The sequence below is a fragment of the Hemicordylus capensis genome, chromosome 1 (genome assembly GCF_027244095.1).
Source record: "Hemicordylus capensis ecotype Gifberg chromosome 1, rHemCap1.1.pri, whole genome shotgun sequence".
NCBI lineage: Eukaryota > Metazoa > Chordata > Lepidosauria > Squamata > Cordylidae > Hemicordylus > Hemicordylus capensis.
This window is the reverse complement of record NC_069657.1, coordinates 202,069,856-202,094,846: the sequence shown is the minus strand read 5'-3', so window position 1 is coordinate 202,094,846 and position 24,991 is coordinate 202,069,856. Positions and strand designations below refer to the sequence as shown.

The 24,991-nt window shown below is 43.8% G+C and overlaps 1 protein-coding gene across 6 annotated transcripts in view; it reads right to left on the bottom strand.

Moving 5' to 3' along the window:
• Positions 1 to 526: 526 nt before the first annotated feature.
• Positions 527 to 24,991, bottom strand: part of PLEKHA3 (pleckstrin homology domain containing A3) — a 33,500-nt gene continuing 9,035 nt past the window's right edge. For 5 of the 6 annotated variants that reach the window (XM_053281047.1, XM_053281018.1, XM_053281038.1 and 2 more), the window contains 7 exons: positions 17,585 to 17,701; positions 15,631 to 15,786; positions 13,424 to 13,560; positions 12,093 to 12,257; positions 10,536 to 10,579; positions 6,912 to 7,027; positions 527 to 2,934 (listed from right to left, as the gene is read on the bottom strand). In XM_053281047.1, the coding sequence (XP_053137022.1) occupies positions 2,822 to 2,934; positions 6,912 to 7,027; positions 10,536 to 10,579; positions 12,093 to 12,257; positions 13,424 to 13,560; positions 15,631 to 15,786; positions 17,585 to 17,701 (848 nt within the window). In that variant the 3' untranslated portion in view covers positions 527 to 2,821. The remainder of the gene's footprint in view (positions 2,935 to 6,911; positions 7,028 to 10,535; positions 10,580 to 12,092; positions 12,258 to 13,423; positions 13,561 to 15,630; positions 15,787 to 17,584; positions 17,702 to 24,991) is intronic. The other variant, XM_053281055.1, reaches the window with a different exon arrangement.

Here is a 24,991-nt window from a genome sequence, read left to right as displayed (position 1 = left end):
TAAATCCAATCTACTGTGGGACATTCTGGATGAACTTCATGGTGAGTAGAAGTTACACATGCCAGGGGGAAGTGTCCATGTAAAATCTATAGACCAGGATTGCACGCTCAATATTCCACATGCAATACAGGAATCAATGTCATTCAGCCTACACATGGTGGACCGTATATACTTAAGTTACATTCACTTGTGGATATCCAATAGGCCTGTAGCAGAACTGGCACACCCAATGGATGGAATGAGAAGACCGGATATCACTCCCTTGCGGTATACAGCCTTTATATACCAGAACATACATCTGAACTAGCCCTATGACTACTTGATTAAAGCATGTTAGCATGAACCAAAGACAATAGCTGACATGATGATGTGGAAAATTACTCAAAAATGGCCAGTCAAAATTAAAAGGACAAATCATCCTTTTTTCAATTTGACTATTTTGAGTAATTTCCCTCATCATGCCAGCCAATCAATATATTTTACACTAAAAGAGGATTCTACCAGAAAGCAAAGAGTTATGCAAGTATGAGTGTAAAAACTGTATTTATTGAACACTTAATGTAACTTCTAAAAAAAAGCTTTTTTTTAATTTTTAAAAAAGTGCTCCACAGCCAAGACATTATATACCAAGTTTATCCCAAAGTGAATACAAAAACAAGGAATTTACATTTCAAAACACTAACAAGTTTGGGCACAATCCATCAGGAACTTCTGTGCCAACTTGCTGAAATTTAAGTGGCATGTTTAATCTTTGCTCTTCCCTAACAGCCTGTGCAAGAGAACTTTCTGATGGATTTCTCCCAAAATATATGGCAGACGATGGCTAAGCTAAATGGTTTTGTAGTAAGAATTCAGTTCTCAGCTCAGTAAGAGGAGAGTTTATATTTGACACTGGAGTTGAATGAGATGAGAATATCACTGTACATTTATGCTATTCTGAAGTTACAGGGCTCACAATGAAAAATAAGCCAACCTCCCACTTTGGTATAAATATGTCATAAATAAACGTATAGCTGCAAAAATGAATACATTACAACAGCAGCTCAAAAGCATATTTTAGAAACCAGTGCTAAAATTACACTTTGGTAAAAAGACATCTAGGATATTTTTTATTTTATGTGGAAAGAGGTGGAATCCAGCTAAAGCCAAGCATCATATAGTCCCGTTTAAAGCATGCACTTTTCTCTTTATTGAAATCAATGGGACTTACAAGTACTTAACTCTACCTGGATTGTGCTCAAATGAGTTGGGTTTTTTAAAAAACAGTGCTACAATGCTATTAGCGATGCAATACACCCCAATGATGATTAAGCACACCTTCACGTCTCTCTTTTTTCCCCCAGCAATGACAAATAGGCATTTTTTGTGTGCAAGGAATACATCAAAATTCTTAAAATACATTTGTCCATGTATGGTATAATGCCTTGTAATCGGATCATGTATATGTCTGTTTAGAAAAATACTGCACATCTGTCAATTATTTTTGATTGGTTAAAAACAGGAATCAGATTTTGGATGGAATCCAAAGAAATGCAGGTGTTCCGAGTCCCATTTTTTAAAAGTTAAAATAAGAGAATTTAAGCAGTTAGGGCATGATCCAGCTAAAACTAATAGTCTCTCTGACTTGACTGTGTTTAAATCCCTCTCATGAAAACCAGTGGGACTTAAATGTGCTTAATTTTGGCTGGATCGTGGCACCCTTAATGTGCATTCAAGTCCTATTGATTTCAATGAGACCAAAGGCATAATCTCACTTTGGATGGACTGTGTCCTTTTGAAAGGGGAAAGATACTAATTACCACTAGGCTTTTAGGAATGCAGTCTCAGTCTTAACATAGGCAAAGGTTCCACTGAGACTGAAGGTGCAATCTGGAGCCATGGCGGGGGGGGAGTAGCATTGTCATGGATATCAACAGGAGGTGGGCAGTAACCTAAGGGATGCTGTACCTGCACAGCGATCAAGTGAACAGCTGGGTCTATGGCACAAGTTTTCCCTACCCCAAATCTGAAATCTTTCGGGCAAGGTTTAGAAATTCACTAAGCTGTTTGACCCTCACACTTCATAAGAAGAAGAGCTACATTGACAAAGGTGTAGGTGGCCATGTTGGTCCATCAGAAGAAAACCCCACAACCCAAAGTAGGGCAATGCTTTATTTAGAACTAAAGTAATAAAGTATCAACACTGAACTTTTGAGTCCTACAGAGCTCATTTCCATGTTAGCGCTGCAAACTGGACTGAACTAACTTCCAGGCTTTGCACTTCCAAAATGGCAGGGAGAGACGGTGGCAGCCATTTGTGACTTCATCTGTCTAAGCAGCTCTGTGTATGTCTCACACTTTTCAGAGGCTGATCCAGGTGTACGAGCAGGGAAAACACCTCCTAAACTTTAGATTTCACAGACTGATGGGATTCCTCCCACTTGTCCCCTCACGCCCATCCTTTCACTTACCCTCTCCCTAATTAAGAGACGTGTAGGACATGAAAGCGCACTGTTTGATACTTCTGGTTGGTCCTAAATAAAGCGTGACTCTATTTTTTGGAGTGAGAATTTACAAAAAGGTACATACACCTACCTATTAAACCATAATTTGTTTTAAAAATGCACAAACTGAAGGTTGGGCCTTTGTTTTTGTTTTTTAGGAAAATACTTTTGCAAACAAACAATATAAAGATAAAATACACTTCAAAGTTAGTTTTTACATTATTCTATAAAGTGCAGAGAACTCCTTCACACAGGGAACTAACTACCCCCTACAACAATAATAGAATCACAGCAGCTTTTGCATAGCATCACTTATAGAAGTTGATCCTTCTATTTCTTCAGGAAGCAGGTGGAAACATCTCTTCAAGTTCCGATTGTTTCTTAGATATTTCAGGAATGGCGGACGGTGCCAAATCTCCATTGAGAGTACCTCTGGAGCAGTATGCTGGTCCTGTAAAAACATTCATTAATCAACATACTTTTAAATGTGTTTCCTGAAAAACACCTGTTTAATCAACTTTAGTCAACCAACATATTACCCACAAACAGGGCAATCCACTCCATCCATCACGTGCAGAGTTGCACGTGTGGGAGGATATCTTCATATGGGCTTAATGAAGCCATTTCCCCACCTGCAGAAGGACCCCAGTGGCCCTTGGCCAGCCACACACACAGTGCCAGTGCACAATCACATGCTCAGCAATAACTTACAACGGAAGGTGTGCTGGCACGTCTATAGGGAGATCCAGTGTCTCTGATGAACTGGCTACTTGTAGTCACTGCTGTATGGGAGGGGATGGATCATACTGGAAGCATTTTGTACTTTGCCACAACTAAAATGGAATAATTTCTGTGATTGTCTAAATTTGCAAAAGGTGATATACAACAACTGTCTATTGTAACTGCACTTTACGCAAGCCCAGTATTTTGGTCCAAACACTGATTTTTTTAATGAAAGCACTGAAAAGCAGCTTAGTCTAACAACAAAACATATGAAGCTCATCTAGACTGATACTGAGGCTGTTCTCACGGGCAGGCAAAACTGGGCTCGCAAAGCCAAGCCCGGTCTTGCTCACACACAAGAACCGGTGGGATTGCAACCCATCCCGGCGGTTCCTCAGCGGCAAACCCACCCAGCCAGCCACCCTCTTAAATGGGGTTAAGAGAGCAAGCGCTCACGTAACCCCATTTTTCTGATCCTCTGCCAGCCCTGGCTGCTTGCGATCTCCACGCCCAGACCAACAGAGTGGAGGTCAGCTTTTTGAGACTTCCTCCCCTGCCCCTTCAAGCCCTTTCTCATGGATTGTGGGAAAGGGCTCACTGTCTACTCTGACTGGCAGCAGTTTTCCGGGGTCTCGGGCAGAGATCTTACTCCTCTTCTACTATCTGATCCTTTCATCTGGAGGGGCCAAGAATCAAACCAGGGATCTTCTGCACGCAAAACATGTGCTCCGCTACTGAACGACCATCTCCTACCACACACTACCCTAGCAAATTTGTACCTTGGCAACTCCACATTTGCAAGGGTCATGCAAACTCACCCACATGACATGGAACGTTACAGAGCTGTAATGCTGTGCCCCAAGCTGCTGTGGACTTCAATGGGAACGACAATCTGCAACAATGGGAAAGCATGCAAATGTGTTGCTTCTACAACTGCTGCTTCAAAACAGCATCAGGGCTGCCTGTGAAGCCCACAGAAGTCCCAGGACACAACGTTATGGCTCTGTAGGGCTGTGCATCATGTCAGCCCATATTTCTAGAGGAGATTCAGCAGATGGGTAGAGGGGATATACAACTCTTCCCATACCCACAGATTCTTTTCTATAACTACTACAAACATTTATATACTGCTTCTCGACAAAGATTATCAAAGCAGTTTACAAAGAAAAATAAAGAAAAAGCAGTTTACAAAGAAAAATAAATAAGATGATTCCCTGTCCCAAAAAGGCTCACTCTTAAAAGAAATGTAAGGGAGCCACCAGCAACAGATACCAGAGGGATGCTGTACTGGGGCTGAAGATGGACAGTTGCTTTCCCCATGCTAGATTCTCTGCAAATATCTTCCCTTCCCCTGATCATTTTCTCCCAGTCTGGCTTATGTCGAGTCTCAGGAGAGCAACTGAAGAGTGAGACCCAGGGATGTGATGAGGTACCTACTGTTTGGCAAAAATTAAGAAACTAGAAAATAAAATAAAAATAAAATAAAAACTAAGAAAAAGGAGCACAATCCAGCCAAAATTAAACATTCAAGTCTCCCTAATTTCAAGTTAAGCACATGCTCAACACTTCCTTTGAAATCAGGGGGACAGAACAATGCTCTACACTGACAGAATCATGTCCTAGTCACAGAACAAATCACTCAGCTCCTTCAAGTAATAGAATTTACTCACCAACTGAATAAAGCCCTAAATGGACTAAAATCAAATTGCCAGCCCTGTGTGGTCATCTAAGGGTATCTTGTGCGTTCTGCCACTCACTGACATGCCACTGGTGGTGATATGACACAGCCTTCTTTGCAGTGGCATGCAACATGGGGAACTCCTAGCCTCAGGAGGTTCAGCTGGCCCCCTTGTGGCAGCATTCCATCACCAGCTGAGGACATTTCTTTATGCTGGCAAGCTTTAAAACTCCTTTAGTTTTTATTTTGGCTGTCTTTGGTTATTTGTTTTTATGCTGCTGGTTTAGTCATTGTTGTTTATAGCATTCTTATCATTGTGCATATTAGCTGCCTTGAATGCCTCCAGATTGCCAAGGAAAGGCAGGATATAAAAATTTTAAACAAACAAATAACATCACCTGCAGGACTAACAACTTCTATGATTCCTCTTTGTTTAAACTTGTTCTGAAAAGAGCAATTTGGAAATCAAGGAAAGTGTAAATTCTATACTCTAAAGCCCATCCAACTGGCTTTTCTCCTGAGGAGTGACAATGGAAAGACAGACCATACAGATAAGAATACAGTTCTTAAAATAAAAAGCAAAACTTCCTAGGAAACACAAATGATTCCAAACCCACCAGATGCAAATTCACACTCAACTTGGAACTGTGGGTGTTTACATCCACCTATGAAAGCGATCTGAATTCCAGATTCAACTGTGAGTGATACGTGCATCTGTCAAGAACAGGTTTCCCTCCCATAAGCACAGAAGTGGTGCCGGATCCTCTCGCATCACTGCTACACTATAGAAAAGCCTGATTTTTTTTAAAGTTACTTACTTGAGATTTATATCTTGTCTTAACACAAAGCCACTAGGGTGGCAACAATTCAGTATTTTTAAAAAACCCAATAAAATATTACTGCTACTACTAATAATAATAACAGCCTAACCTACTTCACAGGGTTGCTGTGAGGAGAAACTGAAGTATGTAGTACACTGCTCTGGACTCCTTGGAGGTAGAGCGGGATATAAAATGTAAATAATAAAAATAATAATGGCTGATATGAGGAGGAAAATTACTCAAAGTAGTCCCATTGAAATTAAATAGACAAAGTAGTCATTGCCTAATTTGTCCTTTTAATTTCAAAGAGACTACTTTGAAAAATTGTCCTCCTCGTGTCTGCCAATAATAATACTGAAACCTACAGCCAATAAATTTATCTCAGGCAGGGGAGATTAAAATACCAAACAGCTATCAAGAGCTATTAAAAACCCATGAGAACAAGACAGTGAAGCTCTTCTCACGATCCAAGAGATGAGCTCCTTCCGGGTCTGCAGGGAGAGCGGGCTTAGCAGCTGCTTGTAGCTCGGCTGCCGGCTCTGTCACGGAGCCGGTGGAGGCTGCGGGGATCGGGGGCTGTGGGGATCCTGGACAGACCTCCGAGCCTGGGAGGCTGCTTGCAGCCTCTCGATCAGGGGTCTACCCGTGTGTTGCCGCACACCGCAGTGACACACAAGCAATGAAATGAGGTTAACAGAGCGCTTGGTGTTCTAGGCGGGCTAGCTGCCTTGGAAGCACCGGGCTTACCCGCGAGCCCGGTGGTTCCCATGATCCACAGAAAGCAGGCTAAGCAACTTTAGCCCACTTTCCGTGGATCATGGGAATAACCTCAGTCTCGACCTGGAGCCTAAAAGATACAAATGAAAGCACCTGTGCATACCTTGGGATTGAGTTGCACAGGCTTGGCGCCAACACTGAGAAGCTTCTTAAATTTGGTCCTTCAAAAATGCTCATTTCAAGATGCATTCTCTTCACAACTGACAGAAACATGCATTTATTTTGCCATTTAAACCTGGCCACTTTGGGTGCTTTTGAATCAGTTTGGAGAGTCAACGCACTTAGCTTCACCTTACTGCAGGAGGCAATGAGGGTGAGTACAGCAGGGATACTATCTAGCGAGCAGAGGAGCTTCTCTTTCAAGCAGGAAAAAAATACAACTGAAGCACTGAGTTTGAAGAAAGAATACACACTTGCTTCAGAACTTACTGTCGGCATCTTCAAAGGGAGTATCTGTAGAAGGTTCTGAATCGGAGACGGCTCTTCGGCACCTCTGCGATAACCGGTGGGATGAAGCGTTTGGTTCTCTTACAGAGTGAATGCTCCTACAAATTAAATGGCACTGCACATTTTACACAGTTTTCTGAGCCATATGTCACACTCCGTTTTTTAAAAAATTAACTTTGAAACAGTGCTCTCTGAAGGGCCATAAACAGAATTTCACCTGAGCAATGGAGCTTTCCCAGCCACATCTCTTCACTGCAGCTCCCTGGGTCTCCCCAAAATCCACTCTTTGGAGTCACGGCACCCTACAGAACAGTGCTGGATGGAGCACAGAGGCTTCAGTGGAACGGGGAATTGGCAATCAGGGAGCCAGCCCACTCACAGAAGTGCCTTTGCACTTGTACAAAGCAGCTTTGGGCACAACTCAGTGGGCCACATCAGACATCATATGGAACCATGATTAAATCGTGGCTTCACACAATGTCTGCACATTTCAGGAGAACACACCTCCCTCCCCCCACCCACACAAGCTTCAGAAGAGTTCTGACTGGGGGGGGAAACAAGATTGGCCATGGCATCCAAACCAACCAAATTTGGTTTATTCTAACTAAATTCATTGAAATACACCAAGATCTGGGTTCAAATCACAATGCACATTCTGGGATGAAGAGTGTCCATTATTATGGCATTAAGAAGGTGAAGAACATTCTGAATAGTCAGATAATGTTAGTGCTCTCGTTGTAACACTTATATACATGGAACTGCCGTGTGAAATTCAGGATATACATTCATTATTATTTAAACACATTTCCTATAGGAACACTTTCATATGGGACAAGGTGGCTGACATCCAAACTAGCGTTGCGCTAACACAACGAAAGAAGTTGCGCACACTTAACAGTGGTGGCTGGTGAAGTCTGAAGTTGGTGGGGCCAATTTGGGTTTTTTGTCACCCCACTACAAGAGTGTTTACAAGATTTATATTGAATGTGCAAATATATATTGAAAGTTTGATGTGTAGTCAGGAAGTTGTTCAAATTCACAGACAAGTGGACAAATACAACTTCTTCCTCACAAAAAATTAGATCAGGATTACTTTGCCAAAAGTTCTATCAAGATGGAAAATATACGATAACACAAGGAGTGATTTCTACAAATAACTTAATTTTTTTCATGTATGCATCTACGGCGGCCAGAATAACATAGGCACAGAAATGGAAGAGTAATGAACTGCCTTCAAAACAAGACTGGCTGATAAAAACTTTGGAATATGCAGAGATGGCAAAACTTACAACATTGATAAGAGATCAAAGCCTAGAATGTTTCAAGGAAGACTGGAGACCTTTTTTGTTGTATTTAAAAAATTATTTTCCTACTATTGATCTTACAGCAGGATTTGAAATTTGAAATGCAGGTTGGGTAGATTAATGGTTCTTTCTTTTATGTTAAAGGTTTAAATTTGTGTTTTTTAATTAACATTATAATAAGGGTAAACTTTATAGTTGTTGTTTCACGAAGGGAGGTGCGTGGGAAGTCCATTTGTGTTTATTATGATTGTTAATGGTTACTATTGTTAAAAATTAATAAAAATTGAATTTGGGGGGGGGGAGGAAAATATACCAAACTGCAGCTAATATAGGCAAATATATATTGACCACCAATCTGATTTCTTTTTAGGATTTAAGAGTAAGCAAGCACTTCAGTGGCAGGGCAAAAGGGCACCTTTTAAAACAATTCCCCAGATTCATTTTACAAAATCTTATTCTGGTGCAACAAAAAAGAACAGACCAAAAATAATGTATTATTGGTGAGGGAGGTAAGAATGTGTAATTCTCGGTTCTGAGTCTGTAAGCCTTTGCAAAGCAGTGAGATAAGGTGGATATTTTATTCTCCTGCAAGCTTATAAAAGCAGACAATATGTTAATGATATCTGTATGCACTGCTGTTATAAGCACAGATCAAGGTTTTATTTATTTATATTTTAAAACACAGTCTTTCTTGGGGAGAGCCAGCTGTGGGCACAGAGAACCATTTTTCTCATTCCTTTTGCAATGTAAACTGCTTTGAGAAGTGGGCAGGCCCTTCTCCGGGTTAATATTGTGAAAATCAGGGGGGGAGGGATCCTGCAGAAATAGCTTAAGTTGGAGTTGACAATACTAACTGGAATACAAATGTGAAAATATAGGCCTACTGCCCTTGAATTCCATCCACTGGAACCAGGCCCTTTTCCCATGTCTAGAAACAGCAAAGCAAAAGGGGAGGGGAATAATCTGCTGTTTAGAACTGTGCCTCTTCTTCCCAATATGCCAAATGGTCTCTGTGGGCATGGCCAGCCCTCAGACTGGAAAGCTGGCCAATCGGAAAGGAGTATCTGAAGGAGTGTCTAAGGGGCTGGCCCTGCCCAAGATTACTTTATGCGATTGTGCTGTATGTGATTGGCTGAAAACTCCTTTCCCTTAAAATTTTAGTTGGCTGATCAGTTGCCAACTCAGCAGTTTCCATGGGACTTTTCCTGCCCAAAGGAGGCCAAGACAACAGAAGCCAATTCAGCCCTCCCCGTATTGAGAAGGAAACCAAGGAAACCTTGTCATGTGATCTATAATCTGGCTCTGCCAGCAAGAGCCTAAACTAAGGATTCAAACATGAGAGATTCAATGGAAAAACCAAAATAAAACCAGGATTAAATAGTCAGCAGTGATTAAGTTCACACAGAAGTCTTTGTTTATTTGATTTAATGCAATTAAATATTTAATTTAATTTAATTTAATTTAATTTAATTTAATTTCTTTCTTTCTTTCTTTCTTTCTTTCTTTCTTTCTTTCTTTCTTTCTTTCTTTCTTTCTTTCTTTGCCTGGCCCCATTTGGCCCTAAAGAGGAGACTGATACTTAAAGGAGTTTGAGGAACTGTGTGAATTAGTGGCACTCCACAATATTGTGCTAGCCTTTTCCAGTATACGTTCAAGTGCTGAATCACTATTACCTGTTGTGCAATTAGTCACATAATTTGTTGTGCAATGCTCTGTGCAATTTGTCAACATCTTCCACTAAAGTACCGTATATACTCGAGTATAAGCCAAATTTTTCAACACCCAAAATGTGCTGAAAAAATCAGCCTCGGCTTATACTCGAGTCATCTATCTGCCCGTGCTAAAATGTCCCCCTGTAATAAAGTACATACTGGTCACAATATATCCCACTGATGTCTCAATTAATGTAATTTTATTGGCATTTATTTTGATTATTGAAACTCACCAGTAGCTGCTGCATTTCCCACCCTAGGCTTATACTCGAGTCAATCAGTTTTTTGGTTTCTTAGGTAAAATTAGGTACCTCGGCTTATATTCGGATCGGCTTATACTCGAGTATATATGGTAAGTGCAACTTACTTTACTTTCTTGTGTTAGCACAACAGCATTACACCACTGCAACACTAATCTGGATGTAGGCCAGAATTGCAACATACTTGTAATTTGCATAGGTATCTCTTTGATTTGAGGTGGGATTTCAGCATATGAGGAATAACCCAGAACTACAGGTTCCGATTTTTAAAAATCATATTGTTTAGTTTTAAAACTTTAAGAAATTGTTCAAAAACAATTTCATTCTTACCTCTCTGGATTACAAGTACCCGGGTGGCTAACAGAACGTTTCATCTATATTGGAAAGAAGAAGAAAAAAGACAAGTTATAATATACTACTTAAAATTTTTGTTGATTATCTGTATAAAATAGATGATTTTTTCCGAAAGGAGGATATTCATGGGTAGTGATTGTTCGGGGGGGGGCAGTTTAGAACATATATTTGAAAAAATAAGTAAGTTATCATCAAGACATGAACATATACATTTACATTAATCACATCATCCCATCATGATTCAAAAACAATTTGGGCAGCATTTGTACTGACATTTGACATAGGCTGGGAAGCAGGCTGAAAACAATGAAGCATGATGTCCAAAATCGGAAATTTTATAGATAAATAAATATATAAGCTATTGCTCTCAAACTGAGATAGACCTCCACAAGAAAGCCAAAAGCAGCTGACAGGGGAATTGCTGTGCATCTCAGCTTGCTGTATAGCACTGGAGCTCGATGGAGAATTTTTAAGCACTGTTTAGTTGTTTTTCTTATGCTTCCCTGGAGCCTTGTCAGGTTTTAAAGCACACCCAGTTCCCCATCCCCACTTTTCCACTGATCTGTCTGAGCACATGCCAGAACCTCTGTTTTAGAGCATATTCTTCCAGCATTTATCTATATATTTAATTCTCTTAGCCGGCATGTGTGCCCTGGATTTGGCGGTGGAACTCTAGCGACACATTGTGAGAGTCCCTGGCCTTGGGCGAGAGTTGCGGGCAAGAGAAAATGGGGGCAGCGGGCCGCAAAACGGCCTAAGGAGGGGGCCTCAGCTGGCCGCTAGAAGGCGGAGGCAGCAGGATGGCCTGGCCTGGCCATCCCGGGTGAGGAGGACGAGGAGGAGGAGGTGGCCCGGCCGCCAGGAGCATGAGGCAGCGGCGGGACAGCCAGGCACAGGCAAGAGGAGAGGAGGAGCCAGCGAGAGGGCAAGGTGGCGGGGAGGTGAGTGGGGCAGCCTGGGGCGGGAGGGAAATGGGCGGCAGGATTCCCCAGTTTGCCGCCCAGGAGGAGGGACAGCGGCGGTGGGGCCCTTTTCGGCCCTCCGCTGCCCGGTAAAGAGGACCTGGCTGTGGCGGCGGTGAGGTCCGGCTGGAAGTTGCTCAGTGCGGGTGGGGGTGCGGGACAGGGAGGAGGGGAATGGAAGGGGAGGGAAGGCAAAAGAGAGTGGGGCAGGGGGAGGGGCAAGAGGGGGTGGGGAGGGGCAAGAGAGAGTGGGGGAGGGGTGGGGGCATGAGAGGGGGGAGGGGGGCAGGAGAGGGGGTATGGGCAGGAGGGAGGGGGCGAGAGTGGGGCAGGAGGGAGGGGGTGGGGCAGGAGAGAGTGGGGCGGGGGGAGGGAGGGCAAGAGAGTGTGAGGCAGGAGCGGGGAACAGCCGGCCCCAAAGAGCACGCAAATGCTCTATGCAGGTAGGCTAGTTTCAAATATTTCTATACTGCTGTTCTAAAAACAAGTTTTACTCAGTGTGGTTTAGAAAAGTCAAACCTCCCAACCTCCCTCTAACCCGCAAGCAATGTTGACATTAAAGATGTCCAACCATCTGTACAGGTGAAGGTGACACAGGAGAAACCAAGGGGTCCGGATGAGGCAACTGAAACATCTCTGGTTTAAACTTGGCATTTGCAATTTTCACACATTCTTCAAGTGTCATGATAAACGTATCACAGGTGGCACTGAGCAAAGAGGAAGCTTCATGCATATTCTGAAAATACAAGAAGACACACACATCAGCAGCTGATTATGAAAAAAGAAAGCAGGTTAGGCTTATTGCCTGATCAAACCTTTTGCCAAAACATGAGCAGCTTACTTCTTCGTTTCATGGGCCATTAGGTCATTATTTTAATAACAGCATGTTTTTGTAACATTTCTTTTTGCTGACAGTTTAAATGCATTTATGCAAGACACGGAGAGGACAGAGAGATCAGTCATATCACCGCAGTCATTTCTGTTGGGATCTAACATTCTTCCAGTGGTAAAGCAGGACTACATTCGAAGCATTTCCCTAAAGTATCTCTTTGAGAGGGTTGAGTGCCTGGAGCTCCTACTAAACTGCAGCTCCTGGCTTATTGCTGTTTCATTATGTTGCTGATTGTCATGGCTCCTTCTCTTAGCTATTATATTTTTTATAGTTTATAGTATTTCGTTTAGCTCAAATGGCTTTAGAACGGTATTAGACAACTGCATGCACGCAAGTCTATCAATGGTTACTAATCATAATGGCTAAACAGAACTTCCATCATCATAGAATATGGAATGCTATCAGTTTGCAGAAAAGGAGATTAGAATTCAGTCAATGCAGAGCCAATTAAGTGGTTTGTGCTGGTCCAAATGTTTGTGTGTGTGTGTGTGTGTGTGTGTGTGTGTGCGTGCAATGTTTGCAGCTGGAAAATCTACAGTAGAGATAGGTCATCTCAATTATTGGACATTTCCTACGAGCACACAACATACAGGAATTAAATAATATTGACATATTTATATTATAACAATACTAACACAACCCTAATGTTCTACCCATAACATACAGAAAGCAATCAACAGGAAAAAAGCTGCTAACCACTTAAAAACCTAACAGAAGTAGTACTGAAACTTCCATCTTCTCCCTGCTGAATACTTTCACTCAACTTCAGATACTGGCCTCTACCAGGATTTTTCAGTTTAGTTCTTAATGGATGCAACTTTGATGTCACCGCACATTTTCCAAATACAGAGAGGGAACTGATATACACAGCCCTAGATCCCAGGTACAGCACTACAGTAAGAAGAAATGCTTGTGTTACATCCTTTTGCTCATTTCCACTCACAGATTGTGGTTGCTGAATTGAAGAAGAGCCATATTTAACGTGAAGTGAACTTTAAGTAGCTTGGTACCTCGATGCTGGGCGATGGGTGATTCTCATCATGGTGAACATATTCTTGTATTGTATGGACTTGCTGCATTAAGAGGTCACAGTAGAGGCGAAGCTCAGACATCTTGGTTTTCAGAGATTCATTGGTTTCATTCAGTTCTGCAAGAACATAGGAAAACTGAAACATCACTGAGTAGATTTAAGAGTTCTCTCTACATGTTTTATCCTTAAAATATGCAAACTGAAATTTTAAAATTTCTTTAAATAAAAGGAATGACACTTTTTTAATTATTGAAAAGTTTTATTGAAACAACACATCCTTAAACTGTTTAGTTATTTATAAGCTTCATCTGTGTCAATGACCATCCTTATCACTGTTTCTCCGAATGTTTAAAATGTTGCCCAAAAATAAATAAATAAATTTTTTTAATCCCAACCCATCCTCTCTGCTTTCCCCCTTTTTAACTGGGGTAAACTTTCCCCTTTCATTACCAAATAATCAAGCACAACTCTGAAATCAAACAGAACTATACCAGCCAATGACAACTGTGATAAAAAGTTTTTTAGCTTCTTCTAACAGCCCATGCAATCCCCACTTTGTGCACAAAGTACGTCCCTGCGAGGTCTGCAAACAGAACTCACATGTGAACTCATGAACAGTTACTTTTATTAACACAACATATATTATATTAATTCTCCTGGGTGTCCTTTGGAATGTGCATCCCGGCGCCCAGCTGATTGGTTGGGCGGCAGAGGCGCCTGATCGGATGGAGCGCACCCAGGAGAATTGGCCGGCTGGGTGGCTGCGGAGGCAAGGCGGCGGCGGCCCCAGCTGCGGAGGCGAGGCGCGGTGGCGGGCCCGGCCACGGAGGCAAGGTGTGGTGGCAGGCCTGGCTGCGGAGGTGGCACTTGGCCCGGCAGCCTGGGCCTGGCACTCGGCCCAGCCGAAGACTGGGGCAGGTGGGGGGAGAGGTAGCCAGCCCCAAAGAGCACACAGATGCTCTTTGTGGGGGTTGGGACTGGCACTGGGAGGTAAGCGGCAGCCACGGAGGCAAGCGGCGGGCCACGGAGTTGGCACTCGGCCCGGCGGTGGGCCTGCGGGCCCGGCTGCAGAGGTGAAGCGGCAGTGGCGGGCCCGGCCATGGTGGCGAGGTGGGGGCGGGCCCGGACATGGAGGCGCCCATTGAGACAAGGCACCCATGGGAGGCTGGGGCGGGAGGGAACCGGGCGGCAGGACTTCCCTGTTCGCTGCCCGGGAGGAGGAACAGTGGCGTTGGGGCCCTTTTCGGCCGCCCTAAGGAGGGCCTGGCCTGTGGCAGCGAAGGTAAAGCACTCAGTGCGGGGAGGGGAGGGCAAGAGAGGGGGGGCAGGGGGAGGGAAGGCAAGATAATTGGGTGGGAGGGGGAGGGAGGGCAAGAGAGAATTGGGTGGAAGGGGGAGGGGGCAAGAGAGAGTGGGGTGGAGGGAGGGGTAGAGGGGCAAGAGAGTAGGGAGGGAGAGGGAGTGGGGCTGGAGGGAAGGGGGAACAGCCGGCCCCAAAGAGCGCACAGATGCTCTGTGCGGGTTGGCTAGTATTACATAAAAGTTAGGATAAAAGATAGGTTATATATATTTAGGACCATGAATCAATTAAAGACGTTGAGAGAATCAACTGCATAGCCTTCTGATCACCACTTGAATGCACTCACACATCGCTTGAATGCACTCACACATGCACTTCAGCCCATTCTGGTCCACTGCTGGTCCACATGGCTACCAGGAACCATGGCAGAATCCGTTTCAGATGTGCAGTCTGCATGGATGGCTTTGTGCTCTAAAGATAGGACTTTCCACAGGAGGAAGTGACCTACCTTTTCCCTGGACACTTCCCAGCATCCTGGTGGCGTGCTACAAGGCCAAAGAAAGCGGCCATGTGGGCATGTCCTAAGTACTACAACAAACTGGAGTGTAAATGAATGCAGGAATGCAGTCGAAGGATATTTTCTGAAAGCAGGTTTCACTGAAAAGAGTGGCTCTTACTTCTAAGCAAACATGGTCGGGAATGCATTGTAAGCCCTACTGAAATCAATGGGCCTGAGGATGTGAGTGCAAGAGCCTTATTTTTGGTGGCTGAAAACCTTAAAGGTTTTTAGTCACCAAAAATAAGGTTTGCATTCAATAAATGATTTGGCAAGGAACCAGAATATTAACAAACAGGTGTGTCGTGTTTTAGGAGACACAAGCAAGTACCTTTTTCTTTTTTCGTTCTGATGTCTGTCAAACAGGCTTTTGAGCTCCCCAGTGCTACTAGCCACCTCTGTCGCTCAGCTGCATTCACGGCTTTCATGTAAAAATGCTGTTCCCCCGGGATTATTAATTCCATTCTCGTGCTGTCTGTTGGATGAACTTGCAACAAAGGCAAAAATAAGATCAATGTCAAAGAAGAGTGTAAATCACTCCGAACAACAGAGATAATATTTCCCAAACACAATTGTACTGCTTCCGGCGATTTAATCCTTGTGCCATAACAGGTGTGCACCATGCCACCTGTCTGGGCAGAGCAGAGACTACTATCAGGTGATCAGAAACTACCCCTAACTGATTCTTAGTATACCTCAGTTGCATCAATTCTCCCAACCTGAGGCTGGCCCTTTAAATAATGCAATACGTACATACATATATACATCCATACATACTGCCAATTGTGCACACTCGGTACAATCAGCACTCCTGCTGGGAAGGCTACCGTGGCTTTCAAAAAATAAAAAATGAAACAAATTCACAGCCACTGAGTTTGAGTCATCCACTCCCGAGGCCCTAATGACGGTGGGTGTCAAAATGGTATCCTAACAGCAGCTGAGTTAGAAAGTGGTTGCTTGTTATTCTTCCTCTTTTGTCTCCGGCGAATGAGTCAACTGTTGGATGAGAGATGAACTGCAAAGAGCAGTCATCGGATCTGCTTGTTTTACACAAAGAGGAGGAAAGAAGAAAATGGCTGGAAAGCACTTGGGTATTATACAGCTTGCTCCAGGCCTTTGCGGTTTTTCTGAATCCCCAGGTGTCTTGAGTTGCTTGAAAGGCACCCGGTAAGTGTTCTTGAAGTCCTCAATTACATTTCTGAACAGAGCCCAGACATTTTAAAGGAGGACTGAAGGCTTTGCAGACTCTGAGGCTATTCACACGTGAAGCAGAAACCGGGCTAAGGGAGACCAGCCCGGTTTCTGCTGTGCGTGAGGACCGCCAGGAGCCACGCAGCGACCAGCGGTGGGCCCTCTTAAGCAGCCCGCCACTTAACCAAGGTTTTGGGCACGAGTGTGCACAAAAACCGGGCTTTGCCATTGTGTGTCTGCTGCGGCTGCTTGCAGCCTCAGCAGACACACTCAGTGGGGAGGGGGGCTCCCAGTAAGGCACCGTGCACTTCTGGGGCTGCCAGGCGAGCCATGGCAAGGCATGGGTGGCCTGTGGGAGAGCCACTGCTCATCTGGGCAGGCGATCTGCCTGCCTAGGGACGGGACCCCGATCGTCTACGGGGAAGGGAAAGTAAACCCTCCTTCCCCGCAGTTAGCCCCAAAGCTCTTCTCACGGATTGTGAGAAGAGATTCTGTGTTTCAACTCCTCTGGCGGTAGGGTGAGGGAGTTAACCGTCAGCTAGCATGAGCAGCTACATTTTGTTGTAACGAGTTCTTGAAGCTATTCCCACCATCACTGGAAAGCGGGCTAAGGGAGCTTTGCCTGCTTTCCAGGGGTCCTGGGAGCCATCCCCTGCTTCTGGTGCTCCCAAGGCGGCTAGCCCACCTAAACCACCCTCCCCTTAAATGAAGTTAACGGAGCGAATGCTCCGTTAACCTCATTTCATTGCTCGTGTGTCTTTGCAAAGAAGCAACACACGAGTAGAACCCGGGCTCGGGGGTCTCTCCTGGATGCCCCGCACACTCGCACGGGGGCATCCTGGAAGTTCCGGGGGGCCGCGCAGCTCCTGATGCCTACAGCCCCCACCACCTCCGTGACGGAGCCAGCAGTCGTGTGGGTGGCCAATCTGGCTGCCCAGCTACGAGCGGTTACTCGTCTGTGGGGAGAGCCAACTAAGCCGGCAACATTAACACACATTTGGTTGCATAAAGCGAACTGAGTGAACCAATGAATCCAAGTCTGTACATTCAAGGCAGCCTAGAATGGAACACAAGTTTCTCACCCCTGGTCTTACCTTTGATTTCACAGACAGCCATCTTTATACTTCCTTTGCTGCCTTTGCAAACATCATCCTGTGAATCGTAGTAAGACAATATCCCATTATCTAGAACAAACCAGCGAGGCTGCCAACCTAAGAGACCGAAAACAGCAGGAAACAGCATTAATCTAGTTCTGCTTCATTACAAATGTCTTCTCATCCAAGTAACATCACTGTGCTGTAGTTTAGGCCTTCAGTGGAAAGGCAGATTTAACCTAATCAAATAGTCAGAGACAGACACATGTGATAATACACAAAGAATAGTCTTCATGTTCATAATCCTACCTTGTGGAGACTAATATATATTTGCCAGTTCTGTCACCAACATATTCTAATTGTAAAAACTCATGAAATAATATAGAATTACCACTTTTGTTGTTCAGGTGATATTTATACAATTAAGATCAGCTACAGACCAAAAGATGATCTGTATAATAAACTGCAGATAACTTATTCTACAAGCCACAGTTCAAGTATAGCAGCAGAAATCAAGGTAAGGATCCAATCACCAGCACAAATGCCCAACTGGTGTCCTGTGATACGTTACACAGAACTATCTGTGTGGTACCTGTACTGGCAGACAAGGGATGTAGTTGGCAAGGACCCTAAAAGCCATTAAATGAAACAGAGAGAAATCGCTTAAGCTTTTGCAGGGGATGGGGAGATAAGTTCAGGCGCACACACAGGCAAGGAATAACTGCAAAACTTTAATCTACTGTTTAAATTAGTCAATTAAAGCATTAGTTGATTAATAGATGAGAGCAATATTTTTTTATCAGCACGTATTAGAATTAAGAGTACACATTTTATTTGGGGAGGGAAGTATGCCTTTTATTCTACCGTGCTAGGCTGCCAACCTAGTTAAATTGAGAATCATTATTATATTGTAGCTTATTTTGAAACATGCAAATTTACTTGCAGTGCATTTAACTGATTCATCAGTGAACTGACCAAAAGGAAGGTGAATACTCCAACTTCCTATCCCTCCATTGGACTCCCCACTAAGCTAGTTATGCCCACTCAAAACCCAACCCAAAAAATTTCCTTTCAGTGAGTAATATTGTCCTTTGGGGTGTCCCCTCACCTTGGATATATGTGTTTATTAAGAAAGTGCATTCCTTCTTTGTCACATTCTACAAGATATGTTGAAAACAAATTGAAATTTCATATTTTAAAAAAAGTGGCAGGTGATTAATCACATAAAACCTTCTTTAATTAGTGGACAGCCTTAGTAGTTCACTGAAGGCCCTATTAGGGATGCGCAAATCGTTTCTATGTTGAATCATGTCAACTCAAAACAGACTGTTTCAAGCTCAAAATAAAATGCCCTTTAAAATAAAGGGCTTGTTTCAAGCTCGGAACAAAACAACCCCGCTTTTATTCAAAACATTTCACCATTTTTAAGGCCTATTTTTCCATTGCTGATTGGTTTTCTTTGGCTTCCAATTGGTTTGCGATCTCCTTGCCTCTTGGTTGGCTTGTTATCATACAAATCAAGTGTAGTCATGGGCAACTGTTCCCCCATTGGCTGGGGTGGGGACACACAAGGGGAGGGAATTTCAAAATGTATTCAAAGGGACTGTGAAGCAGAGAGAGCCCTTATGCCTCTTTTGAAGAGAATTCATCAGGAGAAGAGGAATGTAGGTTTGATTTTCGGTTTTCTACTTCTCAGCACTGAGTATAATATGTTGAGCTATTGCTGCTATAACGATCTAGTTTTGCTGGATCTCAGATTGACAAAGGCAGAACTTGGGTGCCTGTCTTCCTTGAGCTGTGGTTTGGTTTGTTTGTGAGATAGTATTGTGGCAAGAAATGGACAGTAGCAGGTCTCTCTTGCTGTGATGAGCTCCATGTCTGGCCTTGAGACGAACCTGTGCTTCACTCACTGCTCTGCAATCTGCATTGCAAGTTGTACTTCATCAAAAAATGTGGCTGAAGTTCCACTAGTTGAGCGTATGGCTATGCTTGCTGCTAAGTAGGAGTACTGCTGTGGCAGCTGTTTCAATGCTAGGAAGTAACGTAAGCAGTCATAATTGTGTGTGAGAGAGCAACTTGTGCCAATTATAATTATTGGTAGGGATGTGCAGCACAGGCACTGTGGCTAGCAGTGGATTCTGGATCAGTGATTCTTTTTTGGCAATTCTTGGACGGTGCGTGTTCTGTGTTGGGAGGGACAGATTCCCTTTTACTGTGTGCTTCTGCAGTGTTTTTCAAGGTAAGGTTGCAAAATGCATTGCAAATTGTAATGCAAAACTTGTGTGCATGCACTCCGAGTGCAGCTTGTTCCAGCCATAGGGGGGAAATGGGGAAACTCAAAACAACCCATTGTTGCCCATGGGATGGGGACACCAGAGTGAGTTGTGTGGTAGGACATGATGGGTGCTACCTAACACCCAACCCATGAACGAAAGGGGTAACCAGACAATTTTAAACAAATTTTTAACTTTTTCCCAACCACCCCATGGGATCCTATAGAAGCTTTGAGGAAAGGTTAAAAATTGTTTACAATTGCCCACTTGCCCTTTTTTTTTCCTTGGGTTGGGTGGTAGGTAGCCCATGGGGAACAATGGGGTGTTTCAAGTTTCCCTATTTTTCCTATGGCCGAAACACCCAAAACATTTCGAGTTTTGTTCCATCAGAACAACTGGTTCGACCACTGGTTCGATGAAACATTTCAGCCGTCTGCGTTTCGTTTCAAGCTCAAACCAAAACCCCAAATCCATCCCATGCACATCCCCAGGCCTTACTTCTATATATGCTTTTTTTCTTTGGACTACTCTGACGAATAGTTGAAGAGTGTATGAAACACCTCAAAGATTAACAGGAAGACATCCAGCACATTTGCTTTGTTGCTTTGACAGGGCTTTGCCCATTAATGTTTACACAACAAAGTTGTGTTGAGGTTTTTTTTCCTTACCAATAACCAAGTATAAGTTAATCAACAGTTGCTTTTAGGAGCACATGAAGCACAATCTCTAAGTAGATTTTAAGCATTAAGGCTTGTAAGATTAATAACTGCATGGCATCTGCTTCTCAGTCATTCACATCACTACCTAAAGAGAGGCTGTATGAATCCATTATGATAGCCACAATCTGACTTCAGTATTTACCTCAAGAAAGCAGCCAAGAAAAAAAAAATCCAAGTAATCTATTTGGCATTCAATGACCAAAACACAATCTTACAAGCAAAAACTATCCTTTTACAAGTAACACTACAGCTATTTTGTCACATCTCAGTGAGGTGGGTGTTCTGGAAAATTCTGCCCTAAATCAATTGAGGCCTGATTTCACATGTTTATTTGACTTGCATTTAGTGTACAAAAACAAAACAAAAAAATGTACCATGTTACATTTTATGTCTTATATACATGTCTCAAAAGTTTCATAACATTTTTATTTATTTATTTTATTTCTCAAATTTGTAGACTGCCCCAAACATCCATCCCTGGGCGGTTTACAACAACAACATAAAACAAATTTAAAATGAAAAACTTAACACAATTTAAAATTACAGTCAAGTTTAAAAGCTTGGGTGAATAAATGCAACTTTAGAGACTTTTAAAAAGTTATCAGAGTTGGGGAGGCTCTTATTTCAGCAGCGAGCGCATTCCAGAGTCTTGGGGCAGCAACAGAGAGGGCCTATCCCTGGGTAACCACCAGAGGAGCTGGTGACGAAACTGCAGACGAACCTCTCCAGATTACTCAATAGGCGGTGCAGCTCATGGCAAAGATGATATTCCCTTTAAAATCCTGGGCCTAAGCTGTTTAGGGCTTTATAGATTAGAACCAACCAGAACCCGGAAACTTATTGGCAGCCAGTGAAGCTCTTCTAGTATAGGAGTGATATGATTTCTCCAAGATGACCCAGAGTCCAGCCTGGCTGCCGCATTCTGTACCAACTGCAGTTTCTGGACTACATACAAAGGCAGCCCCACATAAGAGTGCATTACAGTAGTCAAGTCTGGAGGTTAGCAGCATATGTACCACTGTTCTGATATTATCTCGAGAAACAGATACAGCTGGCATAATAGCCGAAGCTGCTGGCCTCAACCTGGGACACCAGGGAGAGGTTCGTATACAGAACACTTGGATACATAGTAGCCGTTGGTGGGGGAGCCGGTGGTTTGCCCATTGTCATGGACGGACCACTACCTGGTTAAGGTTGGTCTTACAGCCGCAATCCACCCCTGCAGGGGTGGTGGACCTATTAGGATGGTCCATCCAAAAAAGCTGCTGGACCCAGTGGGATTTCAAGAGGCCTTGGAGGATTTTGATGTTAGTGCGGCCGGTGATTCTGTCGATGCCCTGGTGGGAACCTGGAACAGGGAACTCAACAGGGCAGTAGACATGATTGCTCCTAAGCGTTCCTTTCGACCTGCTTCAAAAATGGCCCCTTGGTATACTGAGGAGTTGCGGGGGCTGAAGCAGTTGGGTAGGCGACTAGAGAGCAAGTGGAGGCGAACTCGGTTCGAATCTGACAGGATTCGGCATGTGACACATTTGAGAATTTATGCGGTGGCAGTGCGCTCAGCGAAAAAGAGATTCTGGTCTGAATGCATTGCGGCTGCAGGATCACGCTCGGGGGAGCTATCCCAGGTTGTGAAGAGTTTGGTTTCTGCTCCTTCTACTTCCAATCAGTCCCTAGAGTTGCTCTGCTGTGATGCCTTTAATGGGTTCTTTGAGAAAAAGATTTCCTGTATCCGGGCCAACTTGGACTCCAATATTTCTGCAAGGTCTATGGAAGAGGTGTCCAGCGATCCCTCTTGCAGTATTAGATTGGATCAGTTTCAGTCTGTGACCCCTGAGGATGTGGACAATCTGCTTGGGGCGGTGCAGTCTACCACCTGTTCTCTGGATCCTTGCCTGACTTGGCTGCTTCTATCTAGCAGAGAGATTGTTAGAGGTGGCCTAGTTAATATCACAAATGCATCGCTGAGGGAGGGTAGGGTGCCTCTTTGTCTGAAGGAGGCAATGGTTAGACCACTCCTAAAGAAGCCTCCTCTGGACCCCTTAGCGATGGATAGTTACAGGCCAATCTCCCTTGGTTGAGAGGGTGGTGGTCGACCAGCTCCAGGCAGTCTTGGAGGAAAATGATTATCTAGACCCATTTCAGACTGGATTTAGAGCTGGCTATGGGGTTGAGACAGCCTTGATTGGCCTGATGGATGGATGACCTTTACCGGTTAATCAACAGAGGGATTGTGACTCTGCTGGTTCTTCTGGATCTCTCGACGGCGTTCAATACCATCGACCAAAGTATCTTTCTGGATCGCCTGGGGGAGATAGGGGGCACTACTTTGCAGTGGTTCTGCTCCTATCTCTCAGATTGTGATTCCAGATGGTGGAGCTTGGTAAAAGTTGCTCCTCAAAATGAGAGCAGTTATATGGAGTCCCTCAGGGCTCCATTCTGTCACCAATGCTTTTTAACATCTACATGAAACCGCTGGGTGAGATCACCAGGAGGTTTGGTGCTGGGTGTTATCAGTATGCTGATGACACCCAAATCTACTTCTCCTTTTCATCTTCAGGAAATGGCACTCATTCTCTAAATGCCTGCCTACAGGCAGTAATGGGCTGAATGAGGGAGAACACATCGAAGCTGAATCCAAGCAAGACAGAGGTGCTCATTGTGGGGGCTCAGAATCTGAGGGTGTCATGGCCCAGACGTCTGTGTCAGAAGAGTCAGGGGAGGAGCGGGAGGACTTGGTTGGGAGTACAGGCTCAGAAGCACAGCAGCAGGATTTGGCTGTGAGAACAGACTCAGAAGCTGAGCTGGAACGGGAGCAGACAGAGGAATCTTAACTGCTGGCAGAGATGAGGGCTGAGGAGACTGATCAGGAAGAAGCTGAAATTTCACCTGTGTTAAGAAGACGTCTCAAGAGAAAGGCTCAGTGGGAGACACGCAGGCGCAAGATCTCACAGGAGAGGAAATAGAAATGCTGAGTCAGGAAAGCCTGATTGGCTGCCGGTTATCTTGAGCCCTATATTAAGCAGACGCTGTTCCTGGAACAGATTACTATCAGCAACGTTGCCTATCGCAGACAGTGTTCATATTTAAGAATTATTCAATCTTTCATGTTTCAGCCTGTCCTTGTTCTGTTCATTCCTTGCTCCGTTATTTTCAGTTATTACTCAGTTATCATAGAGGGGGGTGCCTAGTTTAGTTCAAGGGACTTTATTTTTGTTTATGCTACTTTTTCTTTGTGGGTCATTTTTCACTTTTGTTCTATAGTAGCTAAGTAGCTTTTTGTTCTATAGTAGTAGTTTTTTCTATAGTAGCTAAGTAGCTTTTGTTCAATAGTAGCTAAGCTGCTACTATTATCTCCAGACTTTCTATTTAACTCACAGAAGTAGAGCTGAAGGGACTGTAAATTCCTGTCGGGTCAGCCGTGCCAACAGATTTACTACAGAGGGGTGTGTTAGATCTTCCTGTGCTGGATGGGGTTACACTCCCCCAGAAGGAGCAGGTGAGCAGCTTGGGAGTACTCCTGGACCCAGGCCTCACCCTGGTATCTCAGGTGGAGGCCATGGCCAGGAGTGCTTTCTATCAGCTTCGTCTGATTTGACAGCTGCTCCCATTCCTTGAAGAGGATGACCTCAAAACCGTGGCGCATCAGCTGGTAGCCTCCCGGCTCAACTACTGCAATGTGCTCTATGTGGGGCTGCCTTTGTACATAGTCCGGAAACTTCAATTAGTTCAGAATGCGGCAGCCAGATTGGTCTCTTGGGCAACCCAGGGAGACCATATTTTTCCTGTTTTGAAACAGTTACACTGGCTGCCGATATGTCCCTGGGCAGGGTGGATTTGATTTAAATCACAATTTAAATCACTAGCAGGGTGGATTTAAATCAAAAAAATCCAATTTAAATTAAAAAAATCCAATTTAAATTTTTAAAAATGGATTTTTTTGATTTAAATCAGATTTTTTTTATTTAAATCGGATTTTTTTTATTTAAATCCACCCTGCTAGTGATTTAAATCGTGATTTAAATCAGTTTGATTTAAATCAAATCCACCCTGTTCCTGGGCAAAATACAAAGTGCTGGTTATTCTCTTTAAAGCCCTGAACAGCTTAAGTCCGAGTTATCTAAGAGAGCGCCTTCTTCTACATGATCCACACCACACGTTAAGGTCATCTGAGGAGGTCCATCTCTAGTTACCACCAGTTCGTTTGGTGTCAGCTCAGAAGCGGGCCTTCTCTGTAGCTGCTCCTGGGCTTTGGAATGCACTCCCGGCAGAAATCCGCAATCTTAACTCTTTGTTGACCTTCAAGAGAGCCCTTAAAACCTATCAGTTTGGCCTGGCCTTCCAGGGTTTTTAATTAGTTTTAATTGTTTTAATGCTTTAACCTGGTTTTCAGGGTTTTAATTGTTCTGATTGTT